General features: G+C 43.4%; 2 protein-coding genes across 2 annotated transcripts; both read left to right on the top strand.

Moving 5' to 3' along the window:
• The first annotated feature begins 3553 nt into the window (after positions 1–3553).
• On the top strand, positions 3554–22401 carry LOC6610089. The gene is made up of 8 exons (XM_002034669.2): positions 3554–3646; positions 4024–4114; positions 19955–20178; positions 20249–20454; positions 21004–21112; positions 21189–21310; positions 21372–21646; positions 21706–22401. The coding sequence occupies exons 2-8, from the start codon at positions 4042–4044 to the stop codon at positions 21939–21941; spliced, it is 1245 nt and encodes a 414-aa protein (XP_002034705.1). The 5' UTR covers positions 3554–3646; positions 4024–4041; the 3' UTR covers positions 21942–22401.
• A 29-nt stretch (positions 22402–22430) lies between these two features.
• LOC116800380 lies at positions 22431–22985 on the top strand. Its single transcript, XM_032714989.1, has 2 exons — positions 22431–22612; positions 22668–22985. Exons 1-2 carry the CDS (start codon positions 22438–22440, stop codon positions 22940–22942), a joined length of 450 nt encoding a protein of 149 aa, XP_032570880.1. The 5' UTR covers positions 22431–22437; the 3' UTR covers positions 22943–22985.
• The last annotated feature ends 53 nt before the right edge of the window (positions 22986–23038 follow it).

The following is a 23038-nucleotide window of genomic DNA, read 5'->3' as shown; positions in this document are numbered from 1 at the left end:
TCTAAAATTATTGAGGTATGCTAGGTCCTTTTTGTGTGTTTTACAAAATCGGTGTAACATGCCTAATATATTTTTAGAAAACTCACACCGAAGTGTACAGATTAAAACAAAAGACATAATTGTGAATTTCATCAAATTGGCATAATCTCAAAATAAGCCTGTTATGCTTTTTTTTGTGTGTTTTACAAAATTTGCATATTCGACTTTTACTTATTTTCAGAAAACTGACCACGATGTGCACAGATTGAAGAAAAGAAACACAAAAATGTGATATTTCATCACATTTGCCTAAAACTCAAAATAGTAAAACGAAGGGCAAAAAAAAATTATATTCTGTTTGCTATTCTATAAGCTAACGAGCATTCATTAAAACTTCGTTTGTCTAAAATTATATAAGTATGTTATTCTATTTTGTGTGTTTTACAAAATCTGTGTAACATGCTTAATATATTTTTTGAAAACTATCAACCTACCACCGAAGTGTAGAAATTAAAAAAAAAAAGACAATAATGTGAATTTCATCAAATTGCCATAATCTCAAAATAGTAAAAAGTTATGCCTTTTTTGTGTGTTTTACAAAACCGTATAACCGACTTTTTCTTATTTTTAGAAAACTAACACCGAAGTGTACAGAATGAAAAAAAAAAAAAACAAAAATGTGATATTTCATCAAATTTGCCATAAAATCAAAATAGTAAAACGAAGGGCAAAAAAAATATAATATATGCTAATGAACATTAATTTTTTTCTACAATTAGTAGTAGTATGATGCGCTATTTTGTGTGTTTTACAAAATATGCGTAATATACTTAATATATTTATAGAACTATCACCGAAGTGTACAGATTCAATAATAAAAAAGACAAAAATGTGAACTTCAAATTGCCATAATCTCAAACTAGTAAAAAGTCTGTTATGCTAATGTTGTGTGTTTAACAAACTTGGCACAACCGCTTTTTATTTATTTGCAGAAAACTAACCACGAAGTGCACAGATTGAAAAAAAAAACACAAGAATGTGATATTTCATCAAATTTGCAATAACCTAAGAATAGTAAAACGAAGGACAAAAAAAAAAATTGTATTCTTTTTGCTATTCTATAGGCTAACGAGCATTCCTTAAAATACATATGTACATAAGTGTTTAAAAAAATGTATATCTCGCGAATTCCTTCGATTTCCGCGCGTTGCCGCCATTTTGAATATTCTCTCTCCCGAAAGTTGTAAAGTAAAGCAACAACTTTGGATGTTTTGAGAGTTCGAAGTTCATACTGTCATCCCGCTCTAAACCTCTGCATTCCATATTGTCCCGTTTTCTGATTTTTCCTTTTCGGGATCTTCTTTTGCGTTCTTTGCCCCCGGCATTCAAATTCCGAGAGTCGTCGCGAGTGGTCGTTTAAAAAATATTGCCGGACATCGATCTAGCCAACAATTTTCTGCTGCGCATTGGGGCACTACTGTTTTTTTTTAATTGAGTATTGCACTTTTCACAGCCTTAAAATGTTAGCAACTGCCTAATACTAACAATTTAAATTTTTAAATTATTATAAATAATGGGAATTAAGTTTAAAGCGTTTTGGTTCGTCACAAGGGCAATTCTGCATTTTTAAACTTGTATTGCACTTGAGACGGCCGAATTACTTTAAAAAGAATCATCATTGAGCAAAGTAATTAGTTTTTTTTCCTTGCAATAGGCGGCAAGACTGGAAATTTCTAGATAATTTTTCGGACGGTATATGAGTCAATGTTTTCTTTTTCGAATATATTGCACATTCACCGGCCTGAAAATATCAAGAATTAGCATCGAAAAAGAAAAATAAAAGTGCTTGCAAAAACATAAACATTTGCAGGACGGGTCGTGTGTCAGTGTATTTACTTCTTAACTATATTGCACACTTCCCGGCCTTTAAATGTCCAATGTTTCAACTTTAATATCTGTGAAATCATAAAATTATATAACGCAAGTTGCGCTTTTCTCGGAAATCCGCATTCCGTTAGGTGTGAGCGAGATGACAGCTGTTGCGGTTCTTTCCCATTCCTCTTTCGGCTTGGTCGCAGACTTGCCAGATCGGTGAATTGAGTGCAAAGAGAAACGGGTAACTTGGTTAATTTCTTTTGCAAGTGGCAAGTGTTTAATTATTACAATTTGTGCTTAATTTAACATTGGCCGATGCTTGAGCTAAATATTTCCATACAAGTGGTGCAACAAAGTACTAATAAGGCATTTTGAGATGAATTTAGCAAATTAAATTAGTGCGCTCGGCTGGTTGCCTTTGCACGTCATTTACCGTTTTCCAAGAGGCCAGTAGTGTATGGCCAGTACATATGCACAAATAAATGTTTTTAATCCGTTTAATGATGGGATGGCCATTGGTTTGGAAAACTAACAAGTAGGGGAGCATCATGAATAATGCCCAAGCACGCGCGAAATCAAGAGGTGTGAAATTGGGTTCACGGGCTGCGCCTTGGGCTCTGGAAAATGCAGTTGATGATGACCAGCCTGAAGAACAGTTTTGTTTTTGGCGGAAGTGTAAGTGTACCGTTAGTACATATAGCGAAATATATAGGGAAAATATCCATAACATCTGTTGCATTTAGCTCGTTTTAAACTATTACTTCCCTGTTCTCATCTGTGGCCGTTGAGAACGAACCGGCAGTTCGTGCTGACAGCGAGCTCAATTACATAAATGTTTGTTTTGACAACAATAGCGAGTGCAACAAAAACAACAACACCAATCGCAACAAAAAAGCCGGAGACGAGATTGCATAATTGCTTGTAAGATTTTGCTCCCACAATTTCTCAGTTTTTGTCATGGGACAAACAAAAAAAATTATACAAACTTACCGGCTGATTGTTATCTCTTGCAGAGAGTGGCAAAGAGCGCTACTGAGAGCGATCCTTTTACCGTATTTTACAGCCTCTCGGTTAAGCTAACTTCGCTAACTTCGCCTGCTGAAGTCGCTCTCTTTTTCGCCGTGCGACAGAGATGCTCCGTGCGAGAGAGCGACATACAGTGGGTCATTTTACTTGTGCGCTGCTTATCTAAATGTATTCAAGTATATCCATAAATTGTAATGAAGCACTTTCGTAATTGCCGGCTTTATTTATGCACTGTGAACAGCCAGGGGCTAGCTGGCGCCTTAGCATCTCTCCCCACTGTCCACGCTCTAATGCCTAAAGAGCGTTGGTTCACTAGCTAGTTTATAGCTAACTTTTTAAAACTCCGTTTGTTAAATAATTATTCAACATTATCTTATTTGGAATTTTTAAAATATTTTCGAAGGATTTTCTTACCAATAAAAGGCATAATATGGTTAAAACATAGATTAATAATGCGATAATTCCCATTATACCCATTATATACATACGTACTTCTTACATACCTATTATTTGGGTAATTATCCAATTGGTTAACATTGGGTGCTTCCACTATAATTTTGCACTCTCTGCCATATAAGCCCGACTTCTGCTCTGAAACTGAGTCAGCATCTCTATAAGCCGGCTCTCGATTCCCCGAGCTAATGAAGTTGCAGCCGAGCTGAGCCTCAGTTGCCTGGCGACTAGCGAACAGCTTGGACGTGTGGTGTGCTCTTCGGTGTGGTTTCGAGTCTCGAGTTCCGAGTTTTCCCCATATTGCAGCCGTCAAGTAAGACCCGCTCCGAGTTTTTTGTGAATTTGTGTGATATGTGTGTGGTTCGCGGCTCGTTTCGTTTTTTATTTGCCGTTGTCATTGGTTTTTGATTTGTTGAGCGGTCGCCGCAAGCCACTTGACGGGCATTCTCTTCTGGCTTTGTTTCATAATAACTCGCTGTGTGTGTTTGCGGTGCGGTACATATATATGTTATGTACCTACATATATGAATTGTGTCTGTGAAAACGTCAAAACGGCCAGGCCAAGAATACAAATAACAAATAAAATGTTGGCCCGCTTGTGGAGCATGTGCCGTTGCTTCGGCTTCGGTTCGTTCGAAATGCTTGTAATAATATGCCGTTTGTCATTCCGTTTCTACCCCGACCAATTAGATCCGGAAATTTTGGAAAATGCTGCTCTCAATGCAAATGTGGCGCTCTCTGTGGCTGGCGGCCCTTTTCTGCGGATTAGCCCAGGCCAAAGGTAAGCTCTTTTTCATTTCTATACGCAACAATTTAAATATAAATATCAGAGTTAAGATCGGGGAGTGCAAGGCTAAAAAGCTTGAGAAGCTCCCATAGCGCGGCATGATGTCATTCGCGTAATGAAACACAAAAAGTATTTATTTTTTCTTTTCGATTTTGTCGAAAACCCGACAAAGTGACCTCGTTTTTGGTCGTGAAGTGCACATACACACACAATTTGTGGCCATTTGGAGTGATGGTCGAATAAAACGATCTTCGGTTTTGTCGGGGGCGTGCTGGCGCTTTTTTTTTTGGTCAAAGAAACGAATGACTGAGGCAACGAACTTGCGGCGACTTAATGAAGTTTGGCAGCGCGGCTCTGTCATGATTCACTCACTCGTTCTTACGCTTCCTGCCATATATTAATGCTAAATTGTATAAGGCATATATCCCTCGAAAGCCCTAACACATTAGTCATTAACTTGCCTGCCCCTGCAAGTTGCCTTACACAGGCAAGACAACAAACGACTAAACAAACTATCAAGCGAGCGCGGCGAAAAAACAAAAAACCAAACAAGACACCTACACAAACACAAGTGCTTGGGCTGGGAAGGCAACATGACACGCCAAAACACAAAAAAATAAGATAATACAAAGAAATAAAAAACAAAGCACAGTCCAGCCAACAAGATAATATCGACGAGAAAAATACTTAAACAAAGCGAAAAAAAGGGGCGACACTCATAAAGCCCACACTCAACTGGTCAAGAATCGGCTGGGGTTGTCTTATTAAAAGGCAATCAGAAAGGAGAATTAACTGCAAAAAAATATTACGCGAGAAAAAATGAAGAATTAAAGGCGAAATACAGCCAAAACGGGCGACAATCGCCGACTTGTGTAGGCGAACTGGTCCCGGGAATTAAGATGCAGCCTAAAAATACATGAAGCCGATACGAAAACATCTCTCTCGCGAGCTACAAACAAACAAATATATATATTTATATATATATATATACATATATAGAAACGGTGCAGACGAGGCTGTAATTTACGGGCGAACCAAGCGAGACCGAGAGTCCGAGTTTCAGCTCCTCAGCGTTCTTCGGCAGCCAAAGCTGAAAGCTAAATTATAACTTGCCAACTTGCACAGCAGTCGCGCTGGATGATAAGGGGTTAGCGGGTTTGGGCGGCACTGCTGAGGGGGCGTGGCTGTCTTAACTAAAGCGAAACTTTTGTTTGTCTGCATTAGGGAAAGTAAAAGTCTGACTCAGACCCAAAAAAAAAACCAAAGCGTTTAATAGTGGGTTCATTGTCTTGTTTGAGCTGAGATTTGAATTGTTAGCAACAATAGTAAGCAATTAGTGGTATTTATTGAAAGTAGTTTATTTAGTTTACAAATGCTAAAAATATCTAAGGTACTTGGTGTGATGCAGTCTGAGCTTCACAAAAAAAGATACATGGATTCAGAAGTGATTTCACATGATTTTCTTGGCCTCTAGAGTTCCGAGCAACTGCCACCGAATGATGTCATCGCTGGAGTGGAGAACTTCGCACTCGAGTGCACATACTGATGAAGCCGAGGTACTGACCTCCCCGATTAGCCAACCGGGCAGTCATCCTCCAATCATCGTGTACCACCCTCTATGGGGCAGCTGACAAATCATCGAACTGCGATTAACTCGCTTAATTGCTGACTGACTGACTGGATTAGGGAATATAAAAAAAGCACACGCGACCTTGTGCAACCGCCACATTAAGTCGAAGATCGCTTAATTTATGGCCAGAACGAACATATGAACTGGCCATATAAATATAATAAATTGTTTACCCGGCAGGCTGCAGGTCCCCCAACTCTCCTTCGCCATTTAAATAACATGCGAGATAGGACGGACAGACAGCCAGCCAGTCGGCCAGCCATTCGATCGAGCATTGTCGCATTAAGACAAAACATTGACATTGCATTGTGGGCAGGCGGAGGAGTCCAGTATGTGTACTGTGCGGAGGAACAATAATGATCAGCGGATCTGTGACAGCCGGCCTAAAAGGACAACCACAGAAACGCTCGTAATAATAAAGAAATTGCCAAAGAGCTAAGAGTCGGCACTCCATGTCCATGGATGACACATTATGCCAGCGGGCGCACGGGCACGGAGAGTTAAGGTTGGAGTCCATGGGATGTCCACGACGACCACGTTGCTGATGATGATGATGAAGCTGATGCCACACAAGGCAAATAAACCGCTTCAACTTGGTCTTCGACTTTGGCCGAAGATGTGGCTTTGGCCCGTTCTCCTGACTTGACTTCGCTTTACATTTTTGCCTTATGTGTGCGAAAAATGCCAATTTTAGAGCAAGTCCAGCTCCCCAATGTCTGTGTCTTGTGCTCTTGCGTCTTGTGTGCTGTGTGCTGTGTGTCTTGGCCCGGCCAACAACAACTGTGTGTGTGAAAAATTGCCCGTCTAGACAAGCGCAACAGGCCATAACAGCAGCAGTGCATTGGCAAGAACAAGAACAATCAAAGCCTTTTGCTAAGCTAATAAAATCGAGCCTCGATGCCTCGGCCGCGGACTCGTGTCTGCTACATTGATGCTCCTGAACCTGAACCGCAATCTGAATCTAAGTCTGAGTCTGAGTCCCACCAACCTGTCCTGTCCCTCAGCCACACCAAACTCTTAACCCATTAATGGCACCCAGTGCGCCTGTTGACCCAGAGAAATTTCGACCACAAGTTTATCTAATCGGCCTGGCTTTAAGTGGGAAGCTCTATATAAAGATTAATGATCTATGGCTATCAAATAGTGAGGCTGACCGAGGAGGTCAGAAGTTTTTAGGAGGCAAGCCTTGGAATTAAGGATCTCAGCAAAATCAATAATAAAACTTCAATCGATTTTTAGTCTTCTTAACTACTACCACATTTATCCTCACTACATCTACTACATTTCTAAACTCATGTTGCACTTTTGACCAACTCAATTACAACACTTGTGAGCAATTCGCTTACTTAATAGCAAATTCCAGCAAGGTTACGAGGGGTTAAGGTCGTCGGCTTTAAAACAATGCCTCCATGCATTGCCTGTTTCGGCTTAGTTGGAAAAGAAAGAAAAGAAAAACCCGAACCCGGCCTAAACTGTGGGGCAAACGTGGCCAAGATGAAGCAGAGGATCTGGGTAAGACCTTCGCGGCAATGGCAGATTAAAAGCTGGCGATAACAAAACGAGCAAATCGAATAGAGGCGGCTCGCTTTAAGGGCTCCGCCAAGAGTCCAGGATCAAACTGGGAGCAGCCCATTGAAGTTGGTTAGTTGGCCTGGCCAACAAGTACGCGGAGCGCCCTTTATTCTTTACTTTGTTGCTGTTCTTGTTCCTGTTTTTGTTTTTGGATAGCAGCCCAGGCCGCCCAGGCATTTGTCAACAAGTGCTGGCCATCTCTTTGTTCGCCGGCGCATTTTATTGAATAATAATCGGATTGTCGGGGCGACGAGACAAAGACAACTTCACTTGCATTGGCTGGGGGATTGGGATTGGGATTGTTTCAGGATTGTGGCTTTTCTGTTTTTTTCTTTAGTGTCTGTTGTTTTTGGCATTAATTAGCTTAGTTGGTTGTTGCTGTGCACCGTTATGCACTGACCATTTTGGCAACATGTGGCAACAGCGCAGTAACGCAAAATGTGACAAAATCCAACTGTAGGAGAGAGTCGGCCTAAAAGGCTTTCAACTTTTGCTGCCGTTTCGACCACCGTTTTGGCCACAATCAATTCGCGCAACGCTCCCCAATGGCAATATCCAATCGGTGGCGACTCCGCAACACATGTGTGTGGCGTGTGGCGCGAATTGCGTAAAGTGGAGAAAGGGAGGCGGCGGCGGCATTGGTGGTGCAACCGATAACTGTATATGTACTCGACCACTAACGGGTTCGGCACTCCTCCGGCCAACCGCTCGCAGCGCATAAGGCATGCGTATTACACAAGACTAATTGTATTAGGCCAAGATGCAGCAACTGCAGCAGCAGAAAAAAAATTGGCTATGGCTATGGCCACATAAAACCGAGCGAAACAACTGCAACTGCTGCAAATTTGCATGTTTTGCATGTGGACATGACTGCTAAGAAGGCGAAACTGAATAATTTTATGGGAATTCTAGACAAAGGCCTGCGGCATGCGACTGAAATCAAGACACTCCAAAGCGAGGTTCAATATTATATACGAGAACTGTATCGACGATTCTCAGTGCCAAACACACTTTCTGGCATTTTGGCGTGCGATTCGCATACTAAAATTAAATAAAGGCCTAACAAATACAAATAGACAGTTTAACTCGGGAATTTTACAAACCTATAAAGTGTAAGGCACTGTATTTCTAAATTAAAATTAAATTGTGTGTTGAGCTATTCAATTGTTTATTCTACAAGGTTTTTTGACTTGCTTGGATTATTTAAATTCATTTCCAATGGTCTTCTCTCATGCTTATTTATATACACATTCGATTTTCAATTTCAATCCAATCAAGCATTTTAATTTTAATGGTTACTTACATAGTTACTTACTACAAAGTTGGTAGACAGCTTTGCCATCAAATTTGATTACCTAATGTACTGACGCATTTATGTCCGTGTCTGAATAATTATTATTTTAATGAACGAACGACTATCGTTTGTATTAGCAACAAGTTTTTATCTGTTTATCCGCTCAACAAATTGATATTTTCGCGTCTAGGTAATAAAGTTTTAATTCATTGACACTCGTATGCCGTGCGTTATAACTTTTGCAAAACAGGTCTTGGCCAATATAAAAATAGCCACTTTCGACATGAGATCTCCGATCAACTACTTATCTTTTGGCCGCTCTTCAATCTGCGAACCACTTTCGCAAAACGCTCCGCAGCAAAAGCACCTGATGCCACAGCCACTGTGGCATGCCAAAGATTCCAGCACTCCGGTCATTAATTTCCGCTCCCATTTCTCACCAAAAGTGCGCAAAAAGTTGAAAATAAAACGGAGACACAGACGCTTTTGCAGAAATTGTCAAGCGTCTCAGGCCCAAAGGCATGACCAAACATATTTATGAGGCCTGATAAGCCGCCAGCAGATGGAGCAGATGCCTCCGATCTCGGCCTGACTTGTGGTTTATGCGTGTGAAAGCCGCCCGGGGGGACAAGATGGAATTTAGAGCAAATATTATGTAAATTTTCAACTGCCCCGGGGGCAAAATCCGGAGCAGTACTGGTGGTGGTGGTGGTGGTGGTGGTAGTTGTAGTAGTTGTAGTAGTAGTAGTAGTAGTAGTAGGCGATTGGGGGACCGCAAAGAAAGCAAACCTGTAGCTAATCCTGGTGGGCAGCCCGCTTACCGTTAGAGCCAAGTTGGAGTCACCAAGCGGCTCGTTGGGTTTTTAATTACCGAATGCGAAATGCAAAATGCAAACTGCGTAGAGAGCGTTTCAAACGCAGCCGACAGGCCGGGCTAACGGAGCCGCATCTTGAGAAGCGCCAGAACAGGATCAGCTCCACATGGAAATTAATAAGGCAGAAAGGAGAAAACATGGCTAGAATGGAGGAATAGACGAAACCGAGTCCAAGTGCGTAACGCAAGCTAAGCTGGCTAGCCCCTCGGGCGGGCACAAAGAGTTATGGCTTGCCACAATTGCATAATTTATGCGAAATTTATTTAATCTATTAGACGCTCTGACCCGCAACAACGGGGAGCGTTCTCCCCTCTCGCTCGCATGATAAATTGCATGTGTCTAACTGCATGTGGCAAATTTATCATATTTATTTGTTCTCTCCAGCTCTGCACTGCACAGCATTTCTTTGTTAATACCCTGGCTGCACTTTAAGATTGATCACCTAAAGTTCTTGGGTTATATTCGCATTATAACACAATCAATTCCGTTGCGCAATCAAAACGTTGGCCAAAAGGAATTATATATTTCTTTGTTACATGTTTTCAATCGAATTCTTCTCCTGGAGCTTTGGCGCTCGCTCTTTGTGAGGGAGTCACTGACCGACTGTCTGTCTATTAAATGCAAAGCAGGAACTTTCAAAGACGGCATTATTACTGCGAAAAGGGTAAGAGCCCCAAGCCAAATATTGTTTATGCTGTTATTAAGTGAATGAAGTTGAGATCTGAGAAATAGTTTTCTCAGTAAATATTTCCTGCTTATTAAAAATAATAGTCTAATAAAAATTCAATTTAATAGGAAATAAAATTGTATATATGCTTCATGGCCAAAAGACATTGATCAAATAAAAGTGAAGTGATAAATTTGATATCAAATAATGCATGTAAATCAATTTTTTGACATTCTTGAAATCTTCGCTTTCACGTGTATCCACTGTACCTGCGCGTTTTTTATCGCATGTGGCTCCGCCAGAATTCACAACACAATTTGCACACGCACGCACCAAAGTCAATGACATTGCAAGGAAAAAAATGAAAAAATTTAACTGAGCGAGAGTTAGAGCGCTGTATTTGTTGTTATGCCTGTCTTTTAATGACAACAATAACAAAAGCATTAAAAAGCGAAGACTAGAAGAGGGCGACTTTTTAATGTCATTATGTAGTTTCTATTTTCTTATCTTTGAGATTCTTTCGGCTAACCTGATTAAAAGTTGCCATTTAATTATCCGTCTTTCTGCTTTTAATGGCTGCGCTCATCAGTGCATGGAAAGCAGTGTCGGCGTGATAAAATCAGCAAAAAATGTTGTTAATTAATTTATTGAATTCCATTCCGTCGAATCCGAGCCAAAACACAATTTACGAATGCGGCGGGCAACTGTAAAAATGCGGACTGCCAAATGAACTGGATCAAAGTCAGCGAAGAGTGCCAGCGATGAGGAACAGCGCTGCCCAGCTTCCCAGCTTCTTGGCCACTCAGCTAACGAGAAGCCAGTTCGTGTTCTGAGTCTTTTGATATGCGCCTGCAGCTGCTCACAAAAAAAGGAGGAAAGATCAACAGCAGCATCAACTGCAACACGTGAATGCGTTTGAAGTCCAAATTACATGGCAAAGCGGGGAGTTAACCGCAACCACAAAGGAGGGTGGAGGGGGGTATGGAGAGAGAGGAGGGGCGGTTACCGCATGGGCTGGTGGGTTGGTAATTGAAAAGAAATGCCCAAGATGCATATCCCAAAAATGAACAAGTTAGGTCGTCAAGGACGGGATTTTCGGACTTGTTGATACCCGTTGTTTGCACGAGATTCTGTCTTAATGAATTACACACTAAATAGCGAATATGTATTTTTAAAAGTATTATTCTTTGTTGTTCTGCAGCATTCAAATCCAAATACTAATCATTGGTTGTTAATGTTATTAGTGTGTCATTAAACTCCTACTTAATGTGCTGATGTGGGAAAGTTGCACGTCATGGAAATGTTAGCCTAATGTGCCGTAAATCCATTAGACATGCAAAAGTGCTATGTGCATTTATTTGCACGATTGCAATATACCCTTTGCGAATGAAAGTACCCCGTATATTAGATGCAAAACCACCAGGAAGCTGCAGCGGGCGAAGACAGTTAGCCGGCGGTCAAATCAAGCAATTTGCCCCGCCCCACCAAACTAGAGAATCCAGGAAGCAGGCGAGTTTGCATTCCAATCCCGAAACGGTTTCGCTTTTTTTCAAGGGCAAATTGTACTTAGATTGGAGGTAGATGACGCATAATAACATCTGCGGTTCTGGCTTTCCAAAAAGAGAAGAGGGATAACGAGCTTCAGAGATTTCTCCGTAGATTTTCCCTTGGCTGCTGCCACAGCACTCATTCATGGTATTTCCGTAGAATTTCAATTAAAATGTCGCCCAGACCGCTCCTCCCTTTCGTTCCCGCAATTAAAAAAAGCGCCGCAGACAAACACACACAAACTGAAATCCAAACAAAATAAGTGAAGAGGAGGCGAATAGGCCGAGAGATATAAATAAAAGGAGAAGAAAATGCTGTTAATAATGCCGCTTGGCATGTCAAAAACGGTTATTAACGTGGCCAGATGGCCAGGCATGCGATCTCCGCCGGTAAGGAGTACTCCATGCTCCATGCTCGATGCACAATGCTCCATGCACCATGGCCAAGTGCCTTTCAACAAGTTTGTAGCGACCGGCGGACAAGCGATGACCGTGGGCAGATGCAAGTTAACCCGCAAGTCCGGTCATAAAGTACGCACTTATCAAGATGCGTAGAATGGAATGTCTACCCAAAAACCCAGTTGGACAATTATAAATCAAGCTGGCCCACTCTTCCCTTTGCGGCATTCTGTGTGTTTGTGTGCTCCTTGGATGCATCCAGTTGTCGTCGGCAACCAAATAATAATGTCAATTGCAGGTGTGGGCCCAAACACGATACCGTGTCGCCGGACGATCCTCTCCAGCAGCCAGTTGGCGCAGTTGGTAAATGGTAAATGGCCAATGCCCAAATGTGACCAAGACAACGCCCACGGGTAACGATTTTGGGCATTAAGGCTCCGCCATGCTAAGTAAAATATTACCGCTTTCAAATGGCCCATCCTGCATCCACAATTCTCGTGTGTGTACTCCCTATCCTCCAGCTTTTCTAGTCTTTCGAGCAGCAGCAATAAATTTCCAAGTTGTTGTTATTTTGGCTGGCGGTCACTTGGTCAGTCGGTTGTCCCATATATGTATATACATATGTATGGTGGAGTATCTGTGAGTTTGCCGGAGCACTTGTAAAAATAGGTTACCAATAAAGCGGCTTTACGATAGATAATAAAATTGTAGGAGCTAAATGGAAATGTAACTTTATATCGGAAAACTTTCACAAGCAACACATAGAAATATATAATACTGTATTATATGTTTCTTAATTTGAGATGTTTTTATATATTGTTTTCTATATATCTATTTTATGAAGAAATTGTGAATAATTTTGAACAGATTCTAAGATCTTCTCATTTACTTGGTAGCCTATGTGAGGCTATAGAATTTTGCCCAGTGTAACTACAAAATATTTCTATTTCGTTTCTGCCACGGACACCTTGGCCGCACGGGTTGATTAGCCTAACCCCCGAGGAGATTTATGTTTTGACCCCATCGATAATTGAGGGAGCTGCTCGCCGCGTCCACAATTAGCAATTGGGGTTGTGATTCAGGGTTCAATAGGTGTCGATCCTCAATTCTGGTCTGGTCCCTGATCGTTTGATTAATGACCGATCGAGTGGTATAAAACTAACAAATATTTTTGTGTGTCATCGCCCATAGAAATGTGTCAGATTGGAATCGCTTGGATTTTCATTTGATAAATGAGATTTGCAATGAAACTCTCGTTTGCGGCAGCGGCAACAACTTTTATGGACAATTAAGCGTAAAAAGGCATCGGGCATCGGGCGATTACGTAAAAAGAAAAAGCAATTATATGCCGCATCGGGCACTGAAAGAAGGAAAACTTCTCTCGGCTCGTTGCTCCCGGCCATCTCATGCGATTAATATGGCTAAGACACAGCAAAAGCAACAGCACAACGGCAACAAGAACAACACTTTCTCGTGCTGCCAATTGAATTAATTCGTATGATTAGAGTCTCTTCTAAGTATTTTCTTATTAATTTGTCTTCGCTATACAGTTACCATAGTTACGAGCGGCTGCACGTAAAGGCCCATTAGCCAGAATTTTCCCAGTCTTTCCCCGACCTTAAACGCATTCTGCATCTCTGAGCAAAATGACTCAATAGGGTGGAAACAATGCCACTCGCTTTCATTCAAAACTACTTAGCGGTAAATGCAGCTTGTTCTTCCCGCGTTTCTAGCTGATTCCGATCTTGTTGTTGGCAGCCGCAATTTGGCTTAAACCGCAGCTGGGGGAGCAGGAGCCGAGTTGGCCCACAGTGCCGGCCAAGGCGGAAACCAACAATTTAGCAAGTGCTGAAGCGCCGCCAACTGAAAAATGTGTAAATAAGCGAAAGAATGACTGAATTGGCTGGAGATTGAAGTACAGTAGATATTGACAATGCTGCTACTTGTGATCAAAGTCAATGGAAAGTGTTTTCATAATTAAACTATTAGGATTGCAATATGAAACAAGTTTTTTTTATAAAACATCAGGCAAGGGAATGGTACTTAAAAGTAATAATTTGTAAAATTCAAGCTATGCAACAACATTCCTTTCTACAACAAATACTTGCTAGCATGCTAAAGCTTGCATCCGTTAAACGAGGCTCCACTGTACTGAGTTGGTTGCACCCAGGGACAGGTGAACAGCGAACGTGACGTGGAAACAGCGACAAATTGTCAAGGGAGCTTAGCATAAAAAAGGGAGCCGATGCCAAGGCCCAACCGTGTTTACAGTTACGTCACGCATTTGTCATCAAGCCGGGCTAACAAGGCCAAATTAATTCGAGCCAAGGCAGGAACAGCCATGAAGCCACATCGCGTAACAAGATGATGCAGATGCAGCCAACTTGATTTTCCGACTGCCTCTCACCTTGGCAATTAATAAGTTTTTAGCGAAAACCAAAAGGCGAAGGATGTGGATGAGCCGGACGATGACGATGATGGCCAAAAGCGAGCTGAGATCCGGCGAGCTGGTCCAGCCGTGTGTCTGCACAATGCCACATGAGGTGGCAGCATGGCGTACCTTTTTGCATGCAACATTTACATTTACATCTGTTGACGCCGCCTGAGCATTAAGCTTATCCACATCCACCATCCACTATCCACTAGCCACCATCCCCACCTTGGGCACAAACTCAAAGTCATGGCCAGGTTTGCTTACTGTTCATCCGCTGGCTGCTTCGGCACTCATGTCCAAACTGTTGTGTAATTTAATTAGCCAGCTGCGCATAATGTTCACGCCAAGTGCAAGCAAAGTCGTTGGTATATTTACCGTTCCCGCAAATCGGTTAGAAGCAACAAGTTGGCAACCAGAAGTGGGAGGAGGAGCGCTTTGCATCTCATCTCTTAAATATGGCCAAATGTGCGGCCAGTTGTCAGGCATGTTTATTGCGCCCAGCTCCGTCCGCCCAGTGATCGATTGGCTTCTAATTTAAGCGGTCAAATGAGACAGGAGCCCGAGAAGCGCAACTCATTGGCTCGCTGTTTGGCCTTAATGTGTGAAGGAGCTCACTGTTTCCGGACTCTCGACTCTCGGCTTGGCATGATGAGTTGGAGAAGTGGCCAAGATCTGTGGATGCTGGCACTTGGTGGAAGTCAGTCGACGACGACTGACGCAATCAGCTGACGGAATCGCAGTTCTATAAATGGCAGCCGGCAATTGCGTCATTGGAAACAATTAACAAACAAAAAGTTGTTGGCCGATAATGACGAAGACGACACCATTGACAGAGCGTTTGAGAGATGGAACGAATGGCTATTTGCGCCGGTCGCATACAACTGACTGCCACTGTATTCACTCCACACACAGGAGTAACACGAAGAGGCCACGATGAGATGGGGAAAGTACACAGGGAAACCCTTTCAACAGTTGAAAATAATTTCAGAAATTATCTTAAATTCCAAAGGGTAAAAGCAAAAGAGCAAAAATCATTCCTAGTTGATTATTTAACTTGGTTTTAGGATTGGTTATATTATTTATGGCACTTCAAGCCAATAATGTACTTAAAAGAACTAGCATCTTATTTCAAGTTCACCCCATGCCTATAGATATAGATATTTTCTAAGTGTATGAGTGGGCTTCGAAATGGATTTCCTGGTAGAGAGGGTGAACGACTGGACAGAGGATCTCTAATACTGAAACTAAATGCTTTGCAATTATCACATTTGCAGTTGGTTGTCGTCTGTGTCCACTCCGAAGCACCATGCCCCCACATAAGCACCACACCTCCTGCTTTTCGTGAGGAACGGCTAAACCCGTTTGTTTATTGAGTTCCCGTCGCATTTTGATGGATTTACGCGGCAACATTGACACATTGACACTGCTTAGCATATTGGGGGAGCCATTAGGAGCAGACAACTCCCACCAGGAAGGCGGCTGGCGCTGACCTGATGGAGAGCCAACTCTATGGCTAACCATGCCTTCATTTACCCATCCCATTACCCAGCTGCAGTTGAGGTTTTCTAATTTATTTCGTATGCATGGCCGTTAAGTGTAATTGGTCACTGAAAAGGATGATGAGGCTAACTGCAAGCCGAGTTCTTGGTGGGGGGAAATGGCATGGAGCGGGGGGTTCGGGAAAATTACCTGTATTTCCTGTGGCTCCAACCCAAGATTGATGATAATCGTGCGTCGTGTGTGTCAAGTTAGTGGCCCAGGCCAAGTAATTCCGCGAGTTACCAGGCGGGTGTATGTGCGGCCAGAATGCGCTATCAGCCGCAGAAGTCTTGTCATAAATGTGAAAGTCACAAATGGCACCTCCACCACCGCTATGTCCCAATCCTACTCCTGCTTCAGGACCAGCCCCTTCCAACCCACCTGACAAATCGCTTGTTTAATTCCTCCCGTTGAATGGATCCTGCATTTCCCGCTGAGTGGAGAGAGACGCCTCCAGGCCTAACACTTCCTCGCGAGGAGGAGCGCCGAAAACGGTTTTCGAGTTTCCGATCCAGCCCAGATCCTATGCTCATCCGCGGATCCTCATCCGCCACCAGCAGCCAAAAACGTGACTGAAATCCCACACAGGGGCTGCCATAGTGACACAGACGGAGGAGGCAGATTGCCAGGGTGCGGGTGCAGTGTGCAGGGTGAGAAGACGCCGAGTCAGACAATTGCATAATCTGGCCGTGGCCATGGCCATGGCAATTGCGATTGCGATTCCAATTGCAGTTGCACTTGCAAACCCAGACGAGACACACACACACACATAGACACATTGGCCCGGGAAACAATTGTTGCAACATTGCCCCTGCCCCAAGGCTGCACTGAGCGAAATACATTGGTTATTTCGGATATATTTGTGTAAGCTTTTTGCTGTCAAATAAGCCATTTCATATATAGAACAGAACATAGAAGGTTTCCTGTGCATTTTTCGCCCAGTGTAGACCAGCTGAGTGGGGACAAAGTGCAATCCAGGCAGTGGCAGGAGGAAATGTCTTTCCCACCTTTCACGACTACTCTTCCTTGGCGGAAAAAGTGGAAAAGTCGGCGAGGCTGGCGATGACTTCAGCCACAAAACGATGCCATTTGCATGGCAATGATTTGGTTATTTTGGCCCAAACTTCGTTCTCTTCGCCGGCGTTTGGAATCTTCTGCGGCTCGAGTTGACTTGGCGTGGCTTGTAAACGATTTTGCACGTTGCAATTGTCGGCAGTTGTTGCTTTTGCTGTTGCAGTTGCAGCAGTTGTTGTCTTATTGATTTGTGCATTCATTTGATTGTGCGCGCGCATTTGTTGCCAAATTGTTTGAAGGAGAGCCGAGAGCTGGGGCCAAAAACATTGTCGTGGCTGCTGATTGCGATAGCTATAGGTGGATGGCTATAGCCACTTGGCAGAGTGGTGCTGACTTGGCTGTCCTGTCTGTCCATCCACCTTCGAGCCTTCGAGGCATGTTCGCCCGTTGATGACTCCCCGAATTGCTGCCGCTGCTCCGCCGTGATATTTCATGCTCCCCATACTCAACGCCAGTTTTCCAGGGAACTTCGCTACGGGTCATTTTCGGCTGTAATGTTATTTCTTTTAAATTTATTGTTAATGGAAATTTATGCTACGCTCAACGGTTGCGGCAACGACATGCTGCTTACATGATTGGGCGGCGGGGCATGTGGCCATGTGGCCCATGTGGCACGTTTTGCTGATTTGTCATGTTCGCAGGTTAAATGCTAATGCCTCGGCACACTCAGTCTTCGATCCGGACTCCCACTTGGCTGGCACTCAATCTGATTTCAAGTGCCGGCGATGCCCCACAAAAAACTGCTCCACAGCGATTCCTCCCGAATGTGGGTTAAGTCTTGACTTTGTCTCGAAGCGGTTTAGGGTTCTCACGAGTTGGCTTGCCCCATAAAAACGGTGTCAAATAAATTGTAATCAGCGGCCAGCAATAAAAATTCAATAAAAGAAGTTGCGGAAAAGCCAGGCAAGGGCCAAGATACTTTGAAATTCAATTATTCCGACTGCAGTCGGCCGCTTCGTCCACTAGCCAATTTTAAGAGCCAACAACTTTATTGGACAAGACTTTGGCTCTGGGTCCATCCACCATCCCAGACTGGACTGGACATCCTCTCGTGGAGTTCTCTCACTTATTTTCCCAGCAGACGAGTTGAAAAATATGTAGATAGCTGAAGTTGGTAGCAGCAATCTATGCAAATTTGTATAGTAAGAAAACTGAACAGCAGCGTAATTAAATTTAAGAATATAAATATAAAATAGGCAATATTTATGAGACCGCAAATTACTTGATTAGAAACGAAGCAACCTGTTTGCCACTACCAAATTACTCCGTAGTTGGGGCCTCGATCCTTATCTCCATCCCAATCCCATTCCCATCACCATTCCCAGTCACACTGCCATCTTATCCCATCCGCTCGGCGGAATTGAATGGCTGGCTGCCATGTCTGTGTGTAATTTAGAGTCCATCAGGCCTTTTCAACGCCTCATCTCCGGCGTCCTTAATTCTCTATTAATGCCCTTGCCGTGGTATTTGTTTTATTGGCGGCTTTCCTTCTGTCTTCCAGCTCATTCACTCTCTTTTTTCTTTCTTTTCTTCTTCTGTATCCTCTAGAGCCAGACCTCGTTTCTTGGCGGAAGTTGAGCTGCCGCTTGTGGGCAGGCTGACTCTAATTTTAATTTCTTCGGGCGCCGCTTGCATTACGCCCACCTTGAGGCAGTTGCTCGGATTACACAGTCGCAGACTGCGGGGGGAAACAAGGCGGTGGTTTCTCCAACGGAGGAGGCAGGGGCGAAGGGTTTTGCTGGCTGGGGGAACAAGAGCCGTTGCAGTTCCATTGCCATTTTTTTTTTAATTGCCCCGGCTAGCGCTTTTCCGCATTTACTGCCCGATCTCATTGTTTGGAGTGGAGATTTCACTCTCGCAATGGCTAATTAAGCCAAATTATCGCATGTCCGCGGTTCGTATTACCAATGCGATTCTGCCCAGAAATTGCGAATTTGCCGCGGCCATTAGTATGAGATTAAGTAGTTAGAGTCAATTATTTAAATTAGTGTTTGCCATCTACGAATGCCAATGCCTTAGTCCCACAGGCCGCAACAAATCCTGCAAAACAAATGGCTTCGTCGGCAGAGCATTTAAGCCGATAATTCCGTGGCATACTACACATGTTCGACGGTAATAAGAATTTGATTGCCCGATCCGGGCTAAAATTATGCCAAAGCGAGAGCCAAAGCCCACCAAACTAAACCAAAGCAGTGTGTGAGTGTGTCTTGGGCTAATGCCAAGTTTTTGCTTTCCACCGGCCCCAGAAAGTAGCCCTGCGGGCTTATTAAGCCACCTCGATAATAGGCAACGCAGAGCGGTGCACTCAGATAAATACTAAGAAAAAATGTGAATATAATCTTCATTTTTCCTCTTACCAAACAATTTGCTACATAAAAAGTTTTAACATCATTATTATTTTGAACGAAAAACTCTGGAATTAAAAAGTATAATTTTTTACAACCTATTTTAAGACCAAATATTTATAATTTTTGGTTCATTTGATAATTATTTTATTCCCGTGTAATAGTGCAAGGAAAACAAAAGACTTAAGCCACAAACTTGATCCTCACTGCACGGCAATTACGTTTGGCAATTGTTTAGTGTTTGCCAGTCGGGTTCATCTCGTCAACGTCCGACGACGGCGATGATGATGATAGGGGGCGTGGTCCGACTAGCCAGTCTAGAATCCAGAATCCAGTCCAGCTCCGATTACTGGACGACATGCTAGCCCACTTTTTAGAATATACTCGTAGCAGAGAATGTGGCATGTCGGCAGCACAGATATACATATAGTAACCAATATTTATATTCTCTTTTCCAGGTTCCCACAAGGTGCACTGTTCGGAGGATCAGATGAGGGTAGACATTGGACTGCCGGATGCGGAGTCGAAGGATCAGAGTGCTCATCAGATCTATTTGGAGGGACTGAAGGGATATCCGGATGAGAGATGCCAGCCGCAAATCGATGGTTCCCTGGCCGTTTTTCGGCTTTCCCTCAGCGATTTTTACGAGTGCGGAGTAACGCGAATGGTCAACCAGCTGACGGTAGGAAAGGTCCAGTGCTGCTTTGGCGCAATCCACTAGCTCTGGTTCTTGGTTTTCGATTCCATTTCAGGGCAAGAAGGTGTATTACCATAAAATCATCATAGAGTCAACCAGCGGCAAGGAGATCGTCAGCGTTAAGTGCATCACCACCGCCAGTCCCGCCTATAATGTGATGATGAATGCCACCACCGGGTCCAGTTCCACGTCCACGTCCAGCGGCGGCATCCACGGCCTGGTCAAGAGGGATGTGCTGCCGGCGGGATTCCAGGAACCCGAGTAAGTACCTCGGCAGGCACGCTCCGGATTCGAGAGCTTCCCCTAGCCTACTTTTAATTGCCCATAAATGCAAAATCCATCTATGCACAATTTTATGGCAAGTCTATGCAAAAGCTTATGGCATATTAAATGCCCAGTCCGGCCCAGACTTAGACCCAACCGAGGGCCATAAATCAAACCTATTCCAGCTCACTGCCTCCCACTCTTGTTCCTTACTCCCGATCTCCTTTCTTGGGCCTTTCCGAGAGTTGCCATTACCAGGAGGTAATTAGCCGCCAAATCGACGCCGGCGGCTTCACATGCGTTAATACCTCCACAGTCAATTTAATTGCGGGGCGTGTCGGGGTCCCTCTACCAAGTCTTGGGTCTGCGTTTTTTTTTGCCACACACTTGCCCACAGCCCCCGATCCCCCGATTCCCTGATCGAATACAATGTTTGTTTTTCGTTGCCCGACATTGATTTACAACCTTATTGGCGGCGTCCTGCCCCACCGATCATTAAGACCTCGAATCGGGAGTACAAAATACACTGACTCGATTTGCTTGCAGGGATCTGGAGATCACCACATCGCTGACCAAGCGAGCCCCCGAACCACGACTCTCAATTGGCGTTAGCCAGGATGGTCAGAAGTTCACCAGGGATTTGACTGTGAAGTCGGTGAGTAAATCAAACTTAACTCAAATAATCTTTATATTAAAGATTCGATTAATTTGATTAAATTTCTCAATAAAAGGGCACACCTTTGACAATGGAAATCAATCTGGATGAGGACTCTGCACCTGTTTATGGTCTGGGTGTCAACTATTTGGATGTGACGGACACGCATACCTCATCGGAAACGCTGATCTTTAAGGGGTGTGTTGCACATAACAATACATTGAACATTCAATATAATTCCTAACTTTCTTAATTTTAGCTGCACAGTGGATCCCTATCTCTTTGAGAACTTCAACACCATTGACGGCGACATTTTGAGTGCCAAGTTCAAGGCCTTCAAGTTCCCCGACTCGTCCTACGTGCAATTCCGCGCCACGGTTAACGTGTGTCTGGACAAGTGCCTCGGCACCCAGTGCTCCAACAACCAGGTGGGCTTCGGTCGACGCAAGCGGGAGATTAGCTCAGCGAACAAGGTCTACGAGATCTCGCTGGCCATGTTCCTGCAGGTTCAGGATATCGAGGGTGTCAATAAGAGTGAGTAATCTTTACTCATATGAAAACTATATAACATTTGAATGCTTTCCTTTCATCAGATGAAGTCCTGCAGCTGGAGGAGAAGCTTAGGGAGCTGAAGCTGGCCAACCAGCGCCTGGCCAGGAATAGCCGCGGCAACTTTGCCATGGAGCAGACGCCCGCCAGTGCTCAGCCCGCCTTTGTGGTGGACGAGCGGGAGCTGGGCCATCTCAGTGCCGGATCGGGAGCCGCATTGAACGGGCTGTCGCTGGCTCTCTGGACGATTCTGGGGGCATGGAGTTGGCGGCTGATGTAGAAGTTGTAAATCTCTCAAGGCGTGAACGACGTGCGAGTGCGAGGAATGCTAATCAGGGCGGAATTGCGTGCAGTGGCAATGAACGAAGGAGGGAATATTAATGTACTACCTAACTACTAAAATATACCTATACTTGATGTAACTGCCATTTACAGAACGTAATTAACTTTAAATGTATGCGTAGCTTAGGTTTTCAACGACTTATGGCAGCAGACATTGCGACAGAAACAGAAGCAGAAACCGATACAGAAACAGAAACAGACAGACAACAGTGATTCTTATAAAAATACACAAAAAACACTTACATATAAATATATAAATATGCATATATATATTGGAGAACTTGAAGAACTCGGTCTAACTCATAAGCACCTACTAGTCTCCTAAGTGTAACTGTTAAGCTAATTTAATTAACGACTAAACTAAACGAATTAATTGATTAAACGAAACTCTGATCGAAGTGCCTTTGCCAAATCTGTTTCATTTGTAGCTTAAAATGAAGTATGTTGGAATAATCTGGTGGATATATTTCCTATCTATCTTCATGCAGATTGTGCATGCGGAGCAAAGCTTGGCAATATCAATTATAGATGCACAATCAAATAATGGATCAGTCTCAAAGGGTTTTCATTCTAGAAAGCGAAATGCCTTTCGTTTGTACGCCGATTGGGGTAGGTAAATATTTTTTTTGATTTGATAGTCATACAAGATGTTTTTATATCAAAGGCTATACCATGGATTCAAACAAACCCTTGAAGCAGGAATGCCGCTCAACGGGCTATCAAAAGGACTTTCCTTGGGTGTCTATTAAGAAGAGAAACCGTTTAATTCAAGAACCCCGACGGTATTTAAAGGATCTGCGTAGTGAGATGTATGAAAAAGCGGATGCTGAGAAATGCCATCAGCCGGAAATGAGGAATGTTCAGGACTTTCTCGAGTGCCAAGTGCGCAGGCATATGCGACTGGAGTTGCAGATTCCCAAGTATCCCAATGTACCTTAACAAGTTCAAATTAAACAGAAAAACAATGCAATTGAAAAGTATTTATAAAACAAAATCAATTTCAAAATTACCGCCAAATTAATTGGGAGTCCCCCT

The sequence above is a fragment of the Drosophila sechellia genome, chromosome 2R (genome assembly GCF_004382195.2).
Source record: "Drosophila sechellia strain sech25 chromosome 2R, ASM438219v1, whole genome shotgun sequence".
In the NCBI taxonomy this organism is placed as follows: domain Eukaryota; kingdom Metazoa; phylum Arthropoda; class Insecta; order Diptera; family Drosophilidae; genus Drosophila; species Drosophila sechellia.
The sequence above is the reverse complement of the archived record's forward strand: the minus strand, read 5'-3'. Positions and strand labels throughout refer to the sequence as shown.